The sequence below is a fragment of the Rana temporaria genome, chromosome 9 (assembly GCF_905171775.1).
Source record: "Rana temporaria chromosome 9, aRanTem1.1, whole genome shotgun sequence".
Taxonomy (NCBI): domain Eukaryota; kingdom Metazoa; phylum Chordata; class Amphibia; order Anura; family Ranidae; genus Rana; species Rana temporaria.
Window position 1 is genome coordinate 144,022,983 of NC_053497.1, and position 21,295 is coordinate 144,044,277.

General features: G+C 43.8%; 1 protein-coding gene across 3 annotated transcripts in view; it reads right to left on the minus strand.

Moving 5' to 3' along the window:
* The window catches only part of TBC1D13 (TBC1 domain family member 13), a 38,639-nt gene that overhangs the window by 7,593 nt on the left and 9,751 nt on the right, over window positions 1-21,295 (minus strand). For 2 of the 3 annotated variants that reach the window (XM_040324721.1, XM_040324722.1), the window contains 8 exons: window positions 18,488-18,528; window positions 18,348-18,409; window positions 15,966-16,065; window positions 13,777-13,859; window positions 10,396-10,555; window positions 7,413-7,623; window positions 5,538-5,701; window positions 3,739-3,899 (listed from right to left, as the gene is read on the minus strand). In XM_040324721.1, coding sequence (XP_040180655.1) covers window positions 3,739-3,899; window positions 5,538-5,701; window positions 7,413-7,623; window positions 10,396-10,555; window positions 13,777-13,859; window positions 15,966-16,065; window positions 18,348-18,409; window positions 18,488-18,528 — 982 coding nt within the window. The remainder of the gene's footprint in view (window positions 1-3,738; window positions 3,900-5,537; window positions 5,702-7,412; window positions 7,624-10,395; window positions 10,556-13,776; window positions 13,860-15,965; window positions 16,066-18,347; window positions 18,410-18,487; window positions 18,529-21,295) is intronic. The other variant, XM_040324723.1, reaches the window with a different exon arrangement.

A 21,295-nucleotide genomic window follows, 5' to 3' on the forward strand; every position in this document is an offset into this window, starting at 1 on the left:
ATAAAATTGTGTTATATTTGTTATATATTATTCATATTCAACTTGATCATACATTTTTTGAATGAAAGAATAGTACAATCCAGTAATGTAAAGAAGTACTTGATAAAAAGCAACCTGCATAAATTGGACAGTGGATAAAATCAAATAAAATACAAAATTATAATAAATTAAAGTAACTACAGCATATCCTGCAGTGCAGACTGCAGTCAGTGCACATTGCACCATAAAAAAATAAATAAATACACAGGCATAAAATAAATAATAAAAAAATATAAAAATGCCAAAGACCAAGTCTAAAGCCTCATACACACTATGGCCCAGATTCACGTAGATCGGCGCATCTTTGTGCCGGCGTAGCGCATCTCATATGCGGTACGCCGACGTAACTGAGAGGCAAGAGCAGTATTCACAAAGCACTCGCTCCCTACAGTACGTTGCGCCAGCGTAACTTAAATTGGCCGGCGTAAGCTGCCTTATTCAAAGTAGGAAGGTAGTGGGCGTGATACATTTAAATTAACCGTGACCCCATGTAAATGAAGGGCCGAACGAACGGCGCATGCGCGCGCATGCTCAGATTCATGTCGCATATACTCCCTAAGATACGACGGCTCAATGCCTACGATGTACGTTTCACATACGTTTTACGTAAACAACGTAAAATACGACGGCTGTTCCCTGGTCCATACCCTAACATGACTTACCCCTGCTTTATGAGGCTTAACTTTACGCTGGACATACGCCTTACGTAAACGGCGTAGATTACAGCGACGGGCGCAAGTACGTTCGTGAATCGGCTTATCGCCGTCATTTGCATATTCGCCGCGGAAATCAATGGAAGCGCCCCTTACGGCCAGCGTAAATATGCGCCCAGACTCTGATGGCGTAGGAAACTTACGTTGGTCGGATGAAGCCACAACTCAGGCGTATCTAGCTTTAAGAATCAGGCGCATAGATACGACGGCGCATCTGTGCACTTACGCGGCGTATATAAAGATACGTTGGCGTAAGTGCTTTCTGAATCCGGGCCTATCAGTTTTCCTGCAGGTTTTTCTCTTCAGGTTTACCAAGACCATCTAATATGAGGTCAAATCTTGAGTTTCAATTCGTATGCAATCGGGCAGGCCCTTGCATGGTTTTGGTAAACCTGAAGAGAAAAACCTGCAGGAAAACCGATAGTGTGTATGGGGCTTCATGCCGCGTACACACGATCATTTTTCGGCATGTAAAAAACGACGTTTTGTAAAATGATCGTGTGTGGGCTTCACATAATTTTTCGGGTTCTGAAAAACGACAACATTTTTTTTCAAACATGCTGCATTTTTTAATGACGTTTTAAACTATGTCGTTTTTCGGGTTGTAAAAAATGATCGTGTGTGGGCTAAAACGACGTTAAAAACCAGCGCATGCTCAGAAGCAAGTTATGAGACGGGAGCGCTCGTTCAGCTAAAGGGTGATGTCATCCAAATGGAACTTCCCCTTTATAGTGCCATCGTACGTGTTGTACGTCACCGTGCTTTGCTAGAGTTTTTTTTTTTTTAAACGATCGTGTGTGGGCAACGTTGTTTTAATGATGAAGTTGGAAAAAACTTAGTTTTTTCTACATGCTGAAAAACTTTGTTTTTTACATGCCGAAAAATGATTGTGTGTACGCGGCATAAGAAGACTTTATTTAATTTTCAACTTAAATCAGAACTAGTAATTCAGTTCTCTCTCCCTAAGGTGTCAGCGGCTGCATGTGCGATAAAAGTGTATGTATGTAGCTGCGGGTTGCATACATAGTCATACAGTAGACCGCACTGTGTTCCGGCCCCCGGGTATGAGCGGAGACTACCCAAAACACAGACTAGTCTACAGCAGCGGTACTCAGCCAATCACAGCAAGCAATGTAGACTAGTCGGTGTTTCTGGAAGTCTCCGCCCATACCCGGAACACAGTGCGGTATAGTGTATAGTACTGGAGTATGTAGACAGCCACAGATACAAAACATACAGTATGTCTGCACTGCAGTACATCTGACTTGTACCAAAAAGATTTTTATATAATTGAACGTATTAAATTTGATTTGAAATGGAATGGATTGCTTGCAAATTGCAATTGCATGCCATTTAACTTTTTTTTAGCTATTCTGTAGTATACTATAAACTTTATGTGCTTGTTGTCATTGAATTTGTCACTTTGTCAGCGTATAAGTTATACAGTTAAACTACACTGACATGAAAGCAAGTGCATTAATTTTTTAAACATGACAGTACGCAAAAAAATAGAATATATATTTATTAATTAAATATACATTATATTTCTTGTGTACTGTCATGTTTAAAAAAATTCATGCGCTTGCCATCATGTCAGTGTAGTATAACTACGCTGACAAAGTGACAAATTCAATTAAAACAAGCGCATTGATATTATAGTATACTACAGAATCGCTCAAAAAAAAAAAAAGCATGCAATTGCAACCCATTCCATTCCAAATCATATTTAATCATTTCAACTAATTAAAATCTTTTTGCTACAAATCAGATGTACTGCAGTGCAGACAGACATTTTAAATACTAGTATTGCATGGCAAGAGAAGAGTTCGGGCTTGTTGTTTAACAAAGGCCAAGTAGTAAGTAATACATGTTGTTCGACTGCTATAGACAGAAAGATCATCATTTCAGTTTCAGTACTATAATAAAATAAATCTATAATAGCAGGGCCGTCTTAATAGCATCATGGGCCCCTGGGCAAAGTAATGCATTGGGGGCCTCTGCCAGCCTGCCCCAAATGTACGCACCTATTTAAGAATTAAAGTATCAATAGTTGATAGAATTAAACACAGGGGGAGGCAGAAGGGCATCAGGAGGGCAAAGTAAAAGTTCTGGTATTCCACTCAGGGCAAGGCCATCATCCTGGGAAAACTTAGTAAAATGCATGACTATCCTAGCAGATATGGGACAGTTGGAAGATATGATGTAATGCAAGACTATCATGGGGCCCCCATGCACCTGGGCAGTGCCCAAGTATGCCCAGGCATTAAGACAGCCCTGTATAATAGTACTAGTTGGATTGTTTCTGTCAGTTTAAGTAAAACAAAAGCGGCAATGCTCACTGGCGAATAGTAGTAATGGTAGCCATCCAGGAGGGACTGTGCCCACTCTTGTACTTGAGTATGCTATGTGTAGCCCTCTATGAAGCCGTCTCTCGGGTCCTAGCAGCGTCTCACAAGCACGAGGAGCGTCCGCGGGGAAGGTGCTTCCAAGTCCAGCGTCTCAGCAGGGAACGTGCTTACCATTGTGGCATCTTAACCGTGAGGAACGTGCACGCTGCCCACACGAGTGATGTCGCCCGCTGGTTCTCCCACCGCTACTGCGCATGCGCAATTTTTGGCGCCATTATCGGCAAGAATTCTCTTTTGGCATATGGCCGAAAAGACAATTTTCAGCCGATATGTTTTGGCGGCCGAAATGTCGGAGCATTCCTAATACATACATACATACACACACACACACACACACACATACATACATACATACATACATACACTTATATACAGTACATATACATACATACACTTATATACAGTACATATACACACACACACACACACAAACGTTTTGTCTTATATTTCCATTTTAAACTTAATAGGTTGTTTTAGAAGGTTAGAGTTCACAAATAATTATATAATGCTCCTGCAAGTAGGATTTGCTGATGCTTACAACTAGACAACATTGGCCCAACAGTTTCTGCAACACTTACATAAGCATGGCACAGGAAACTTTCAGAAGGAAGTCAAATCTGTTCTCATCAGCAAATAAAGAATCCCAGATACGGATGACATCAGGAAGCACAAACTCCTGGGAAAACAGCAGCGTCAGCCATCGGAAGGCAAAGAACTGAGGCTTGATGTTCTGTTCTTGCTGCAAAGAGACAAAAATAAAAAGGTGGGGCCATCCCTTCCACAACAGAACTATTCTCTATTCTTACCTCGCATAATGTTCTACTACCTTCCAACTGTGGCTGAAAATAATCATGGACACACTGAAGAGTCTTGGAGCGATTTACTAAAAGAGCGGAGAATGTTCCCTCAAAAAATTCTGTGAATACTCACTTCAATTATTGAATTATGTAAAAAGCATCTGGTATTTAACCACTTGACACCCACCCGTCGTCAAATGGTGGCGGGCGGAATGCTCTATTGTTCTGACAGGACGTCATATTAAGTCCTGTCATTTAAAGCCTCTAGGGCGCGCGCGCGCACCCGCCGCGTCACTGGGAACACAGTGCGCGTGCCCGGCAGCCGCGATGGCTGCCGGGCACCCGCGATTGCAGGGTGCAGAGTGCAGAGCTCCACGTCCTGTCAGTGAGAGAGAAGACCGATCTGTGACTCTTGTACATAGGGACACAGCATCGGTCACCTCCCCCAGTCACCCCCCCTCCACACACAGTTAGAACACACCCAGGATACACATTTAACCCCTTCCTCACCCCCTAGTAGTTAACCCCTTCCCTGCCAGTCACATTTATACAGTAATCAATGCATATTTATAGCACTGTTCACTGTATAAATGTGAATGGTCCCAAAAATGTGTCAAAAGTGTCCGATGTGTCCGCTATAATGTCGCAGTCCCGGAAAAATAAACGCAGATCGCCGCCATTCCTAGTAAAAAATAAATAAAAAATAAATCATTATGTCCCCTATTTTGTAGGCAATATAACTTTTGCGCAAACCAGGTTATTGCGATTTTTTTATTTTTTACCAAAAATATGTAGAATAATACGTATCGGCCTAAACTGAGAAAAAAATATATATATTTTTAAAAAATTGGATATTTATTATAGCAAAAAGTAAAAATAATTGTGTTTTTTTTTCAAAATTTACGCTTTTTTTGTTTATGGCCCAAAAAATAAAAACCGCACAAGCGATCAAATACCACCAAAAGAAAGCTCTATTTGTGGGGAAAAAAAGGACGTCAATTTTTGTTTGGGAGCCACGTCGCACGACCGCGCAATTGTCAGTTAAAGCGACGCAGTGCCGGAAGCTAAAATATCGTCTGGGCAAGAAGGGGGTGTATGTGCACAGTAGGCAAGTGGTTAAAGTGAACAAGAATAATATTTTTATATGATTGTATAACTGAAGTGACTATTCACACATTTTTGTTTTCATACTTAACTCCTTTAGCAAATCAGCCCCTAGATATATAAGAGCAACATTTGTGCAACACTGCTCCAGATTTGGGGACCACTCAGATGGCTTAGTAAGATAAAGCAGGATTTCTGTGCTCACAGTCAAATCTTTTTAGGTAGGTTATAACCTTTACCTTGGTCTTCTTTTTTTTTATTTAAGCAACATTATTAACCAAACAATATAATTCTACATCATGGACAAGCCGCCTGTAATTTTATTTTAAAAAGAGTATAAAAGAAAAGATGTAACTTCTTTAAAAGTAGATATATCATAAAAGCCAAAAAGATAACATGTCCATCATTTCCAATACGATAACAAAGAGGTTGTATATGCAGGAATAGTTTGGAAGGCCATCTCTGAGCTGACTTACCAGCTTAAGATACAATTCCTCGTCGTCTTCCTTTAACATGGAGTACACTCCCTCCATCTTAGAAGTTATTCCACACTGAGAGTCATCCAGGCTTTTGATGAAGTTGTCCCGGATTTCCGCCATTAGGTTAGTGAAGCAAAAGAAGGTATCTGCTTCTGCGTGCTCTATTTTGAGGAAAACATGGTATACATTTATAAAACCCAATATTAAAAGGGATTCTAAAGGTTGAATTTTTTACACTTGCCTGCTCGGTGTAATGTTTTTGCACAGAGCAGCCCAATCCTCTTCTTTTTGTGTCCCCTGCCGGTGCTCCTAACTCCTCCCCCCTGCTGAGTCCTTCCCCCAATAGCAATCCTCTTGCTATGGGGGTACCTAAGCAGGTGCATGCCCGTGAATAGACCTTGTCCATTCACACACAAAGTGGGGCTCTGCCCCCCCCCCCCCCGCTCCCTCCTCATTGGCTTACTGGCTGTGATTGACAGCAGCAGGAGCCGATAGCTCCCGCCATTGTGTGAGCCAATGAGGCGAAAAAGCTCTCATGCTCATCGCTGACAGAGCAGTGGTAAGTATAAGGCTGGGCCGGTGGGAGGGATCTGCACCCGGAAGGTTTTTTACCCTAATACATAGAATGCATTAAGGTAAAAAAAAAGAACTTGTGCCTTTTGAACCACTTTAAGGTAACAAGAAAGCCACCCCTTTGTCACCTCTATTTGCCTTTAAAACAGTTACCCAGGAAGCACCTGAAGGCAAGCACAGCTCTTTCTGTATCCTAAACACTGGGGGCCAGATTCATGTACAGGTTACACTGGTGTATCTATTGATACGCCGTCGTATCTATGCGCGGTATTCTTGAACGTAGATACGCCTGAAATCTGGCTTCAGCCGACCGACGTAAGTCTTAGTACGCCGTCGTATCTTGGGTGCATATTTACGCTGGACGCTAGGGGCGCTTCCGTAGATTTACGCGTCGAATATGTAAATTAGGTAGATACGCCGATTCACGAACGTACTTGCGCCCGCTACGCCGTTTACGTTAGGCTTACGTCCGGTGTAAAGTTACCCCTGCTATATGAGGCGCAGCCAATGCAAAGTATAAACGTCGGAACAAGCGTATCTTTTTACGCCGTTTACGTAAGTCGTACGTGAATGGGGATGTGCGTAGGTTATGTTCACGTCACAGGCATTGAGCCGGCGTATCTTAGGGAGTAAATTAGACGCGATACTGAGCATGCGCGCGCATGCGCCGTACGATCGGCGCTTCATTTGCATGGGGTCACGGATCATTTTAATAAAACACGCCCACCTCTTCCACATTTGAATTACGCGTGCTTACGCCAGCCAATTTACGCTACGCCGCAGCAACTTACGGAGCAAGTGCTTTGTGAATACAGCACTTGCCTGTCTAAGTTGCGGAGGCGTAGCGTAAAGAGGATACACTACGCCCGCAGAAATATACGCTCTGTCTTTTTTCTTTAAAAAAAATAAAAAAGCACTGGAAGCTAAACTATCTAACCACCTAAAGTGAACGCCAACATAGATGCTACCATAGCACATGGCTTGCAACAGGGGTACTTGAAAGAGGAGGAACGGACACCAATGGGGGACCACCAAAGAAGAGGTAAGGGATTTCTCTGTGCAATACTGTTGCACAGGGCAGGCAAGTATATACATTTTTATTTTTTTTATTAAATTTGACTTTAATATCTCTTCAATGATGCAAGTATCTACGCCTATTAAATAAAAACTTTGGACACATTAAATGTATAAAGAACAAAATGCAGTTCATAGTAGTTTATTGACTTGGATCTGCTTACATAGGACTGAGACAGCAATAACAAGACTACAGGGGAGAAGGAAACCATAGCTATATCTCACCTTTCCATGAGCTATTGGGGTTAGTGGCAAATGTATAATAGATTGGTCCAACTATCTCGTTCATGCCTTGTACATAGGCAATTCCAGGGTTCAGCTTGGCATAGATGAAAAGGATTCGTTCTACCACCTCCCAGTGGGCCTCACAGCCACTGCCAAGCGGCTCCAAGTCACCCAACGCATGAGAAGCCGACGTCTTCATAGGAGAACTCACCTGTATAGAACATGAGAGGAAAAAATTAATTTGATTTATTTTTCTGGGGAAAGGTGGGCACTATTCTTTTAAGCATGTTGAAACATTAGTATGTGTACAGCAGGGCTCAAGTCCTGCGGGAACGCGTGGGAACGGAGTTCCTGCACTTTTTTCACAGCAGGAACTCAGTTCCCTTTGCAGGACTTGAGTAGCCCACAGCAGCCGAGCCACCCGAGCCAATCCTTTACTAAGTGACGATGCCCAGCTCGAGTCACTGTCAGGGGCAGGCGAACCTTAGTAATCCAATTACTGATGGCCCCTCTGGTTCCCTTATTCAGTTTTCCTAGGCTGACTTATAGGCACTGACAAATTAATAGGAATTGGGCACTTTTTGGTATATCAGATCCTGCTCTGTGCTTGTTGTTCCCCTCCTGTCCACTATATAACCAGGTTTGTGTTGCGCTCTCATCATATTCTCTTAAGAAGTCAATTGACAGCACAGTGGCTGTATGCAGGAACATCCCGATAGCCAGAATCAGTGGCAATGGGGATAGAGCAGGAGCTGCTGATGTCACGTCCAAGATGGCAGCACCCAGCAGTAGACAGAAAGCAGTTTCTGCAGAAGCACAGGGCAAACATTTCCAAAAGTATCGCTAAGCATAATCACCAAAATCTCAGATAAGATTTAAGGTGTTAATGTCATTTCAGAAGTCATTTTTAAATCTACAGCTTTCATTAAAATCATACTAGCAATCCTGTCAGATCCATGTTCAAGCACTATGTATTAGAAGGTGACAAAGCTCTGTCCCTGTCCCAGGGTATTACCCCTGTGTTGTCACCCTGACATATGGACTCCTAGTGGAGGCTACCACTATTAGAAGCACGGCCTAAGCAACGATGTGCAGCCCCTGCTGGAGGGCTTGCATGTAGACAAGTAGAAGGGGGTGAAAGTGGCTAAAATAGATCAGCAGCACTGAGATGCACAAAACGAGGGGAAAAAAAAAAAAACGCGACATGCCCAATGTTTATGATACAAACAAAATTTTATCCACTTAGGGTTGACAACTACTTTAACCACTTGACCTCCAGAAGAACCCCCCTTCATGACCAGGCCATTCTATGCGATACGATACGGCACTGCGTTACTTTAACTGACAATTGCGCAGTCATGCAATCCTATTCATAAATGGAATTTCTTTCCCCACAAATAGAGCTTTCATTTGGTGGTATTTGATCACCTCTGCAGGTTTTTATTTTTGAAACTATAAACAAAAAAAAGACAATTTTGAAAAAAATAATCTATTTTTTTTTTACTTTCTGCTTCAAAAACATATCAAACTAAATATAATTTTTGGCAAATATGTATTCTACTGGTAAAAAAAATTCCCAATAAGTGATTGGTTTGCGCAAAAGTTATAGCATCTACAAACTATGGTATATATACTGTCATTTTAATAAAAAAAAATTAAACTAGTAATGGTGGCGATAGGCTACTTAGAATTGGGCTGCGCTATTGCGGCAGACAATCTGACACTTTGTGGGAACCGTGACACCAATACAGTGATCAGTGCAATAATATACACTGTCACTGTACCAAGGACACTGGCTAGGAAGGGGTTAAACATCTAGGACGATAAAAGAGTTAAATGTGTGCCTAGCTAGTGTTCTTGTGTGCTGCTTTCACTAAGGGATGTGATAGAGAAAATCCATCGCAGCCCCACTGTTAGGAACGGAGCTCTGCTGTGTTTACATATATGCAGCACTCCATTGGCCGGCACCCGCTGACCGGCTTCTGCTGTGACTATTCACAGCAGAAGTGGTGCACACCCCCTACCCGGAAGTGCATAATCACACACACTCGCAATATTTGTATATATATTGTGACAGGAAGTCAGGTAAATCTGTGGGTGTTGTCACTGATGGGACATACATTTCTGCCTTGTTTAGACGATACACAGATTGTTATCGGGCGTCGGCTACAAACGTAGCCAGAGGAAGGCTAAAGGCCGTTGAAAAACTTCAGCTGTTCAGAATGAAGCAATCAAGGCCTTTATAAGTAGCCAGAGGATTACCACTTTGTTGCTGCACCATTCCTAAGGCTTTGTGAGTAGGAGAGCAGCGTACTGAAAGTCTCCTGATGAGGTGAGGAAACCATTGTTTTTTTCTGTGTTATAAAAATCAAAGGACTATTGTTTTCTGCTGTATGATCAGCACTGTCTGCCCAGCGCTAGGCTGAGCCAGGCTCCACAGATAGGTTCCTGTGTGGAAGGTAGACACCCAGAGTGGCTAGGATTTATTTTATGTTTGATTTTATTTATGCTGTTTGGATGCTTGCAACCATTTTCCAGCAAGATGGAAAAATAAACCAAAAACTTTATTTTTCAACTGTCTTCGACTGCCAGTCTGTATAAATTCAGTGTGTGGTGAACCCAACCAAGGGGTCACACACCCCGCTACCGAGCTAACCCCTCACAATATATACACACACACACACAGTATATAACACATATACATACATACATACACACACACACACAAAGAACAGCCGCCCTGTAGCAGTAAATCTGCTATTGGGTAGGGCGGCTGGCAAGTGGTTAAGGCAGGAATGAAAATCGAATTTTCCAATTCACAGGTGACCCAAATGTGAACCTAGTGACAATACAGTATAGATTCTCTTTACAGTGTGAAAACGGTCACGTATGGATTATTAAAACGACACATTTAAAAATGTGTGTTTAACAACCCAGCATGTAAAATAAAAATGCAGATTTACTGGTCTGAGCCCATTCTTACATTAGTTAGGCCACTCCTGTTCCTTGCCACGGTCTGAGACTTGAGCGTTGTCTGTTCCACGCGTTTTCTCAGGGTCTCATACTCATTCTCTGGATCCATGATTAGCTGGCAGGGGTATTCCGTAGGGTGGAGGAAAAATGAGAAGTCGGGACACAGTCTCCTGTGTGATTACAAGAACACAGGCATGTTTATTCCTATGGGACAGAATATCAGGCTGGGCACAAGCAATACAGTTATTTTTTAAAGAGGCACTGGTAGTAAGAAGAGCCGGCAAGACTGTAAACCTTGAAGTGTCATTTATTGGTACATCAGAGTGACAAAAAAACAATAATGCTGACACGTTTTGGCAATAGTCGTAGTTAAGGCGATTGCCGAAACGTGTCAACATTATTGTTTTATTGTCACTTTGATGTACCAATAAATGACACGTCAAGGATTAGTCTCGCTGGCTCTTCCTAATACTGTTGCATTCGAGTGTGTTGGGACACATCGAGCTTCGGCACCTGTGAGTGGACCTGGTGCATGGATTGGGTTGTCCCTGCAGAGAGCACTGTTACCTTTTTTCCTTTCCATGACGCCATAAAGAGGACACTGTCACCTTTCCAGTTCAGGGGAAACAAACAATGTCTGTATAAAGGGACCCTCCCGACCAACTAATACTCACCTTGTCAGTGTTCTCCCATTGTATTAGTCAGCAAAAGTAACAGGTGACCTCCTCTCAGCGGGTCAGGATGTCCCTTTACACACAATGTAACTTTGCCCTGAATTTGAATCAATGCTGATTTTCCTGAGTTCTCATCAAAATTAATAGGATTGTGAAAAAAAAAAAAAACACTGGCCCATCCCAAAAAACAAAATGTTGGGCTAGAGTATTGGTTAGGAAATAACCCTGTAAGTTTCCCTTTTCGCCCCTAGCACCAAAGTCAAAAGTCTCGGAGTCATTTTTGACACCTACATGACAATGGATGCACAAATAGGGTCAGTAGTCAGCAGATCCCATCATCTGCTGCGCCTACTACGCCGTCTCACCCCCTTCATCCCGAAAGAGTACATTGCAGTCGTGGTGGGAACAATCATCAATTCCAGACTTGACTACGCAAATGCCCTCTATCTAGGACTCCCCAAATACCAAATCACTCGTCTGCAAGTCGTTCAAAATACGGCCGCTCGATTAGTGACTGGCAAAAAAACATGGAAGTCAATCTCACCTTCGTTGAGATCCCTTCACTGGTTGCCAGTAAAAGACCGAATCACTTTCAAGGCGCTCTGTCTAATGCATAAGTGTATTCAAGGCAACGCCCCCCAATATCTATGCGAAAAACTAAAAGCCCATAACCCCAATCGCATTCTGCGATCCACCAATCAAAACCTCCTCCAGATACCCAAAACCAGATACAAGTCCAAAGGAGATCGTAGATTTGCAGTCCAGGGACCTCTCCTGTGGAATGCGCTACCAACTAACATCCGACTGGAGTCAGACCACTTGGCCTTCAGGAGAAAGATTAAAACCCATCTCTTCTGAGGTCAAGGGGTTCCTTACCCATGAAATGGATACAGCGCCCAGAGGCGATTCAGTTTGCATGTGTTGCGCTTTACAAGTTTCTCATTCACTCACTCAAGGAATGTTAAGTCACCAATGTGAGAATGTTAAAAAATATATAATAATTGACTAACAACGTTCTTTATTTGAGAAGAGTATAAGTTACATAATAATGAGTATAGATGAAGTTATACGCAGTACATAAAAGAAAAAAGAAAAACATGCAAAAATAAAACGGCAATTTCTGAACTGTAACATGACAAGTATAGCATCAGAGGGATAAGGTGGAATGCTGACTATACCCAACTTTGGAGAATACAATGTTCTATGGCTTTGCTATTAGGCAGACACCCCTTCAACTTCATCACAAGAGGAGGCCGTTTCTAACCAAGTATCCCATATTTTTCCATACATAGCTGGACAACCTCTATGAACGTATAATTGCAGTTATGTCACCAGGTCAGCTTACCACATCCACCTGGGCCAATCTGGAAAGTGTGTCGCCGATAACTTAACCAGAACAGAGTCTGGAAAGTACTCAACGCTGCACTCAAGTGTCTCAAGGTCACTTCCTGTCTTTAGCCCTTCGGGCGAAATGCATAGGGCTGAGCTATAGAGTATGACATGGAACACTGGGACTTACTACAGTGGTATTGCTACAATTTAAATGTTCTTACTATACTTTAAAATAAAAAAAATTGATGTGCACTACTAAACTCTATGGGCCAGATCCACAGACGAAGTACGCCGGCGTATCTACTGATACGCTGGCGTACTTTCAAATTTCCTGCGTCGTATCGTTGTTTTAAATCCTCAAAACAAGATACGACGGCTTCTGGGTTAGATCCGACGGATCTAAGATGCAATACTTCGGCGTCCGCTGGGTGGCGTTTTCCGCGTCGGGTATGCAAATTAGCGATTTACGACGATCCACGAACGTACGCGCGGCCGTTGCATTTTCTAACGTCGTCTGTAGTCGGCTTTTTCTGGCGTATAGTTAAAGCTGGTATTATTCGGCATATACATAGAATTGCCATGTTAAGTATGGCCGTCGTTCCCGCGTCGAAATTTGAATTGTTTTTTTTTTGCGTAAGTCGTCCGTGAATAGGGATGGACGTAACTCACGTCCAAGTTCAAAAAATGACATCGTTGCGACATCATTTAGCGCAATGCAGGGCGGGAAATTTAGGAACCATGCATGCGCATTTCATTCGGCGCAGGGAGGCGCTTCATTTAAATGAAACCCGCCCAATTTGAAATACACCGCCAGAAATACACTACGCCGCCGTAACTTACGGCGCAAACTCGCTGAGGATTCAAAAATGCGCCAGGTAAGGTACGGCGGCGTAGTGCATCTCTGATACGCTGCGCCAATGTATTTCTTTCTGGATCTGGCCCTATAGGTTTCTTGTTCATCACAAATGTGCTGAAATGATTGCATGATCAATCTGGGTTGAAAAGCTAAGATAATAATGCAGGACAGAAAAGTGAAGGTGTCTCCATCCTGTGGCTAACTACCCAAGGGGGCACTGGCTGATCAGAGGTGTGTACTGACCGCAGGTATGTACCGACCCTCTTTTACCTTCGAGCAGGGCTCGACAATATCCGGGCGCCAGGTCGCAATTGCGACAAAAAATTGTGACCTGGCGCCCGCCGGTAATTAAGGCCGCAAAGCCGCGTAGATTTAAAGGCACAGTTCCTTTTTTAAAAGGCTGACATTTTTGAGCACCACACACAAAATCCACTATATTTTCTACAGAAATACAGAGAGGAGAACATTTATTATCACCACTGGCTCCCTAGAAAATTAAAATAAGTGGACCAAACAGCAGCCTGTTTACCTGACATCCTTATCTATCTGTAGAAGCACTTCATTATCTTTGAAATATGTGTTCCACCGACTATCTGGGTTAGGATTGAGAGGCTGGAAAAAGAAAAATGCAAGAAAGGCACTTTAGGAAAAAAACACCCTTATTCATTACGCTTTATTACGCTTTTTCATGTTTATAGCTTAAAGGGGTTGTAAAGGAAAACATTTTTTTTCCCCCTAAATAGCTTTCTTTACCTTAGTGCAGTCCTCCTTCACTTACCTCATCCTTCCATTTTGCTTTTAAATGTCCTTATTTCTTCTGAGAAATCCTCACTTCCTGTTCTTCTGTCTGTGACTCACCACCGTAATGCGAGGCTTTCTCCCTGGTGTGGAGAAAGCCTCTTGAGGGGGAGGAGGCGAGCAGGAGTGTCAGGACACTCTCTACTTTGCAGATAGAGAAAGGAGCTGTGTGTTAGTGGGCGTCCTGACACTCCTGCTCGCCCCCTCAAGAGGCTTTCTCCACACCAGTAAGAAAGCCTCGCATTACTGTGTGAAGTTACAGACAGAACAGGAAGTGAGGATTTCTCAGAAGAAATAAGGACATTTAAAAGCAAAATGGAAGGATGAGGTAAGTGAAGGAGGACTGCGCTAAGGTAAAGGAAGCTATTTAGGGAAAAAATGTTTTTCCTTTACAACCCCTTTAAGACATTTGTGTGAACAAAGCCAACATCCTCTATTCATTCTTTCATGACTTGCATTCCACACAACTGATCCTTCTGCTGTTTTTTTCCTCAGCAGTCTCAGCTCTGCTGTAATAGTGGGGCTGCAAAAGTCTGGTACTAGGGCAAAATCAGGTACTTAACCACTTCCCGACCGCTGCATGTAGATATACGTCGGCAGAATGGCACGGACAGGCACATCAACGTAGCTGTACGTGCCTGCCTAGACGTGGGTCGGGGGTCCGATAGGGACCCCCCCCCCCCGCTACATGCGGCGGTCGGATTCCCTCGGGTCGCGATCCGGGACGACGGCGCGGCTATTCGTTTATAGCCGCTCCCCGGAGCTGAAGAACGGGGAGAGCCGTATGTAAACACGGCTTCCCCGTGCTTCACTATGGCGCTGCATCGATCGAGTGATTCCTTATATAAGGGAGACTCGATCGATGACGTCATTCCTACAGCCACACCCCCCTACAGTTGTAAACACACACTAGGTGAACCCTAACTCCTACAGCGCCCCCTGTGGTTAACTCCCAAACTGCAACTGTCATTTTCACAATAAACAATGCAATTTAAATGCATTTTTTGCTGTGAAAATGACAATGGTCCCAAAAATGTGTCAAAATTGTCCGAAGTGTCCGCCATAATGTCGCAGTCACGAAAAAAATCGCTGATCGCTGCCATTAGTAGTAAAAAAAAAAAAAATTCATAAAAATGCAATAAAACTATCCCCTATTTTGTAATCGTTATAAATTTTGCGCAAACCAATCTATAAACGCTTATTGCGATTTTTTTTTACCAAAAATAGGTAGAAGAATACGTATCGGCCTAAACTGAGGAAAAAAAATAATTATTTATGTTTTTGGGGGATATTTATTATAGCAAAAAGTTAAAAATATTGAATTTTTTTCAAAATTGTCGCTCTATTTTTGTTTATAGCGCAAAAAATAAAAACCGCATAGGTGATCAAATACCACTAAAAGACAGCTCTATTTGTGGGGAAAAAAGGACGCCAATTTTGTTTGGGAGCCACGTCGCACGACCGCGCAATTGTCTGTTAAAGCGACGCAGTGCCGAATTGTAAAAACCCCTTGGGTCATGTAGCAGCATATTGGTCCGGTCCTTAAGTGGTTAAATAGTTTGCCTATAAAATGCATTTATGTATAGATTAATGACTATGAGCAGCATTATTTTGTCTGGGGTTTACCTTTAGGTGAACCTGTTGATTTGCCCTGCATAAGCAAAGCACAGGTTTACTTTGAAGCAAATCTTCAGTTTTTTTTTTTAAAGGAAAATAAATTATTTTTCTCCAGATCCGCTATATACACTGTAAGGATGTTAGCAAACCATATTCCAGATCCTCACTTACAAATCAGATAAAGAAGAGGTCATCCAAGATCAGGCCAAGCAGTCTGCCCTTTTACATGTTTTATTTTGCCGAGGCTCATTATGAATAAAGCCAGTCACCACACACACAAGTTTACATCCAACCTTAACTTACATGGTCTTCCAAAGTGACATCTTCCCTGGACAGGCCATGGTTGGCCTTGGCAATGCCTGGTTGGATGATCATCTCCTTGAGGAAATGGGTGTAGGTTTCCCTGCAAAAAAAAATAAAAGATATCAATGGCCAATCAGAATTTAGCAGCATAACAAGAATGGTGGTATCCATAGTCTCATAGGCATACAAAACACCAATGATGCAGCAATACATGTACAAACTAGAGTACAGAGCCTCTGATGTGTGTATGGCCAGCATCAGAAACAAGCTGAAGATAATGACTTGAGGAGCATTCAGCAAAGTATGCCTTTCGTCTAAGATTCATCCATCATGTTCATTACGCTTGCCTCTCATTGGCTTGTACACAAGGATATGTTGAAAGGCATCAGAGCAGAACATGCCATGAGTATAAAAAAGCAATGGGGGTTATTTACTAAAGGTAAATCCACTTTGCTCTACAAGTGCAGTTGGAAGGGCAGTCGCTGTAGATCTTAGGGGGACATGCAAGGAAAATAAAAAACAGCATTTTAGCTTGCACATGATTGGATGATAAAATCAGCAGAGCTTCCCCTCGTTTCAGATCCTTCCTTCAGATCTACAGCAACTGCACTTTGCACTTGTAGTGCAAAGGGGATTTGCCTTTCGTAAATAACCCCCAGTGTGAGCAAGCGCTTTTTCCTCTTGGCGTCCATCCTCCAAAAGGGGAGGCTAACAACCAAGATGCCGCCTATTCCCAGTGAATGATAAAACCTTTCATAGTCCTCATTGGTGCTATAAATGCAAAATAAGCCAACTGCATGCTCTTGCATGTGGCAGCTTGGCAAAATGATTTAATCCTTATAGTCTAACCTAAGATATCATCCCTTTTAGAACAATGGATTTTAAGAATTCTCCAATAAATAAAGAGAAGGTTGATTTTAGGAGTCGATTTATAGATATTCCGCCAGCGAAACTGCATGCACAATTTTTCTCTGTGAGCTAACCCGCCAGCAGTCCCACTCTGCTCCTCCTGCATTCATGGGCTTTACCGAGAGCCATTGGCTCCTGCTGCTGTCAGTCAAATCCGAGCAGGCGGGAGCAAGGGGGCGGGGCCAAGCCATGTCAACACAAGTGCCCCCTCAACACACAGCTTGCTGAGGGGGCATTGGGAGAAAATGAGAAACGGAGAGTGCCCCCCAAAAGAAAGGAGGTGAGCGGCCACTCTGTGCAATACCATTGCAGAGTAGGTAAAAAAATCACTTTTTTTTTAAATAAGCCTTTAAAATCACTTTAGGGTATTTTTTTTTTCAAACATTCTTTGGCCAATTTCTGATCAAATATCTTAGGCTATCATCTCGTATAAGTCACCACCCCAACCCCCAGACCCTGAAGCAGCCAACACAGTCAGTGCCACCCACCAGCCCACTCAGATCTTTAAAAAAAAATCTCTTTGCCTCTGAATCAGCCAACATCTAATCATAATCTGTGGTTTTGCCACTAAAGCCTAGTACACACTAGCAGGTTTTTTTTGTTCAACCCAGCAGGGCAGAACAAAACAAAAAAAAGAGGGAGAAGCCGCTATACTAACTTACAACATTAGTACAGTGATCTTCCCCGCTGTGCTATTGTGTTCTGACAGGGGGACGCCCCCTGCCAGGACACTCCGGTCAGCACTCTCAGCCATTGGCTGAAAGCTCTGATCGGGAGCCGATCGGCAGCCCTTTTTTGGTCATGCCCCTTCAACATGAAGCCGGCTGAATGCTTGGCCTCTGTCAGACCAACTGCAGTACACAGGGGCTGAACGCCCGACTTCTGTCAGACCAACTGCAGTACACAGGGGCTGAACGCCCGGCTTGTGTCAGACCAACTGCAGTACACAGGGGCTGGACGCCCGGCTTCTGTCAGACCAACTGCAGTACACAGGGGCTGAACGCCCGACTTCTGACAGACCAACTGCAGTACACAGGGGCTGAACGCCTGGCTTGTGTCAGACCAACTGCAGTACACAGGGGCTGAACGCCCGGCTTCGGTCAGACCAACTACAGTACACAGGGGCTGAACGCCCGGCTTCTGTCAGACCAACTGCAGTACACAGGGGCTGAATGCCCGACTTCTGTCAGACCAACTGCAGTACACAGGGGCTGAACGCCAGGCTTCTGCGAGACCAACTGCAGTACACAGGAGTTGAATGTCGGCTGGTTTCTATTGAACCAGCCGATGCCGTCTGACATTCGGCCCGTGTGTACTAGGCTTATGTGTAATAGAGTAACACATAACAATGCACTCAGGATTTCAGAGATTATTTCGACTCAAAAAAGGCCCTGGCAACCGGAACCAAAATTTCAGCACTGCCAGGGCAATGCCAGCACCGACACGCTCCCAGGTATGCCAATGCTCCCTTACCTTTGTTTCTTCAGCACAGGATCCCATAATACCCGGTCTGTGGGAAGATAGTTGAGCAGGATCTGCAGTGTAAAGAGAATATTTACAGTACTGTTGTAGGTCCTAGACAAAGCTGGTCATAGTTTACAAAAGATACAAACCTTCCAGCAGAGACACCGGATGCCCGATTCGAAGGGGATTCCTGCCAAAGAATAAGAGCAATTATTTACTAAAAGCAAAACAAGGCAAGTATGCAGAACACTTCTATGTTCGAAAAATGCTGCCACCCTTTGATCGCAAAAACAACCCAACAGATCATGAGGTTTTTGGTCAAAGAAATATGCCAACCCTCTCCTGTCAAAAATCTTTTTCCTCTTCCCCCTAGCAGTTGTGTTATTTCAGGTGTACAATGTAGATCACATGCACTGTGCGGTGTGTACTCTCTGCTCATTCCCAGGAATCCGTAAGATGCCAGAACTGATGTAACTCTGTGCGCAGGCCAGACTGAACAACAAGCCCTAAACTAGTATTCAAGCAGTTTTTAGCTTAACACATTAAGCACAATAATATAAACATTCCTCTGTAAACTTGTTTGCATCCAAGCACTGGGGCTGAGTGTTTCTATTGATGCACCCAGTGTAGGGAGACACAACTCTTATGCCGTGTACACGCGGTCGTTTTTCGGCATGAAAAATAAAACGACATTTTTCAGCATGTCCAAAAAACAACGTTTTTCCAACTTCATCATTAAAAACGATGTTGCCCACACACCATTGTTTTTAAAAAATTATGAACAAAGCGCTGTGACGTACGACGGCACTCTGAAGGGTAAGTTACATTCGCCTTTGGGCTGCTTTTAGCCGATTCCTTGTTAGTAAAAGACGATTCGCGCTTTTTTGTCTGTTACAGCGTGATGAATGTGCTTACTCCATTATGAATGGTAGTTTTACCTGAACGAGCGCTCCTGTCTCATAACTTGCTTCTGGGCATGCGCGGGTTTAAAACGTCGTTTTAGCCCACACACGATCATTTTTTACAACCCGAAAAACGACATTTTAAAAAACGACATTAAAAAATGCAGCATGTTCGAATTTGTTTTTTGTCGAACCCGAAAAACGATGATTTTAAATTACGTTTTTAAAAACATCGTTTTTTTTCATGCCGAAAAACGACCGTGTGTACGCGGCATTAGTCCCTGCATGTAAAGGTGGTATTGCCAGTGCAATGGACAGGCGGGGAAGAGAACGGAGGGTTCGGGTGGCCACAACGCTGGACTGTGGGACAGGTGAGTGTCTTTTTATTAAAAGCTGCCGACTTTTAAGAAACAAAAAAATTATCGAAACTCCGCTTTGAATTAAAAATAGCCTCACTCCCTTAAAAAGTGCACTAATCCGGTGCACTACAGGGTACAGCCATTCACACACACTGCTGCTTGGAGGTCAGGAGGGATTAGAATCCAGAGCTGACAAACAGCCCTGTGAAGTTCCCGGTACTGACAGTTCCCCGTCTTCCCAGTTTGCACCTTCCAGCACACTAGGAGTTAACACAGTGGAATGTGCAAACAGGGAAGTAAGGCCCCGTACACACGACCGGATCGATCCGCTGAAACTGGTCCGCCGGACCAGTTCCAGCGGACAGATCCGGTCGTGTGTAGGCCCAAGCGGACAATTGTCCCACGGATCGAACAGTTTCCAGCGGATAAAAATTTCTTAGCATGCTAAGAAATCTGTCCGCTGGAAACCTGTCTGTCGGACGTATTCGGTCGTCTGTACAGACTCACCGGACACGTCCGACCGACCGCCATCCCTTGCATGCGTCGTACTGATTCGACGCATGAGTGGAAGCTTTGAACTTCCAGGGCCGCCCACGTCGCCGCGGCCACCCCCCGCGTATTGTTTACGCGCGGATTTCTGTCTGATGGTGTGTACAACCATCAGACAGAAATCCGGCAGCGGTCGCAGCGGATCTATCCGCTGAAAACGGTCCGGCGGATAGTTTTCAGAGGATCGATCCGGTCGTGTGTACGGGGCCTCAGGGAACGGTCAGTATGGAGCGTGTACGAGGTGCAAGTAGAGTACAAACACATTTGTACTCTACTTACTGCCGTTAAAATGCCTGTGTTGTAATAAATCCTGAGTTATAATCTATTTAGTGCCCCGCTGTGCTTTTTAAAAAATATGGAGCTTCATACCTCATTTCTTAGTCTGTGTACAGTCTACATACCGCTCATGTTACCGCCCAGCCTGACCCTCTCACATCTCTCCTGACATCGGCGCAACGTTTTCAGCCCCGCCCACTGACTATCAGATCAGAAGAGAGGTGGGTGGAGCTGAGAACTCCGCGCTGATGTCAGGAGAGACACGAGACGTGAGAGTAGAGAGTCTGGCCGGGCAGTCACATGAGCGGAATGTACACTGTACACAGAATGAGAAATTAGGTACGAAGCTCAATATTTAAAAAAAAGCACATACAGCGAGCGCTTAATGGATTATAACTCGGGATTTATTACAACACAGTTATTTTAACAGCTATACGCTCAGAGCGCTCTCCCGGGAGGGGCGGGGCAAGTAGGGATGACGTCACCAGGAAATCTATTTTTTCGGTCGTATGCATCAATGCCGCATCGGGGACACCCGAATCGCGATGCATCGATTAATTTCAGCACCCCTAATGAATACTGTAACACCAATCGTTTGAACTGTCATGGGTGGATTTCCATTTATGGCAGCTTGCTTTCTGTTGACATGCTGAGGTTGGCTACAGCTAGGGTGCTGTGATTGGCCCAGATGCCATGGGTGGCTGTGGGCAGGTCGTGGCACCTCTGCAGGGAAACTCATTCATAATTACAAATTCGCTGTGTTTTTTTTTTTGATGGACACCGCGCCGGTCTTAAAGAGCTGCGGGCAGGAGTCTTTAGGCGAGGCAGTGGCTTTGGGCTAGTCCGCGGCATCCGGCCTCGCAGACTAGGC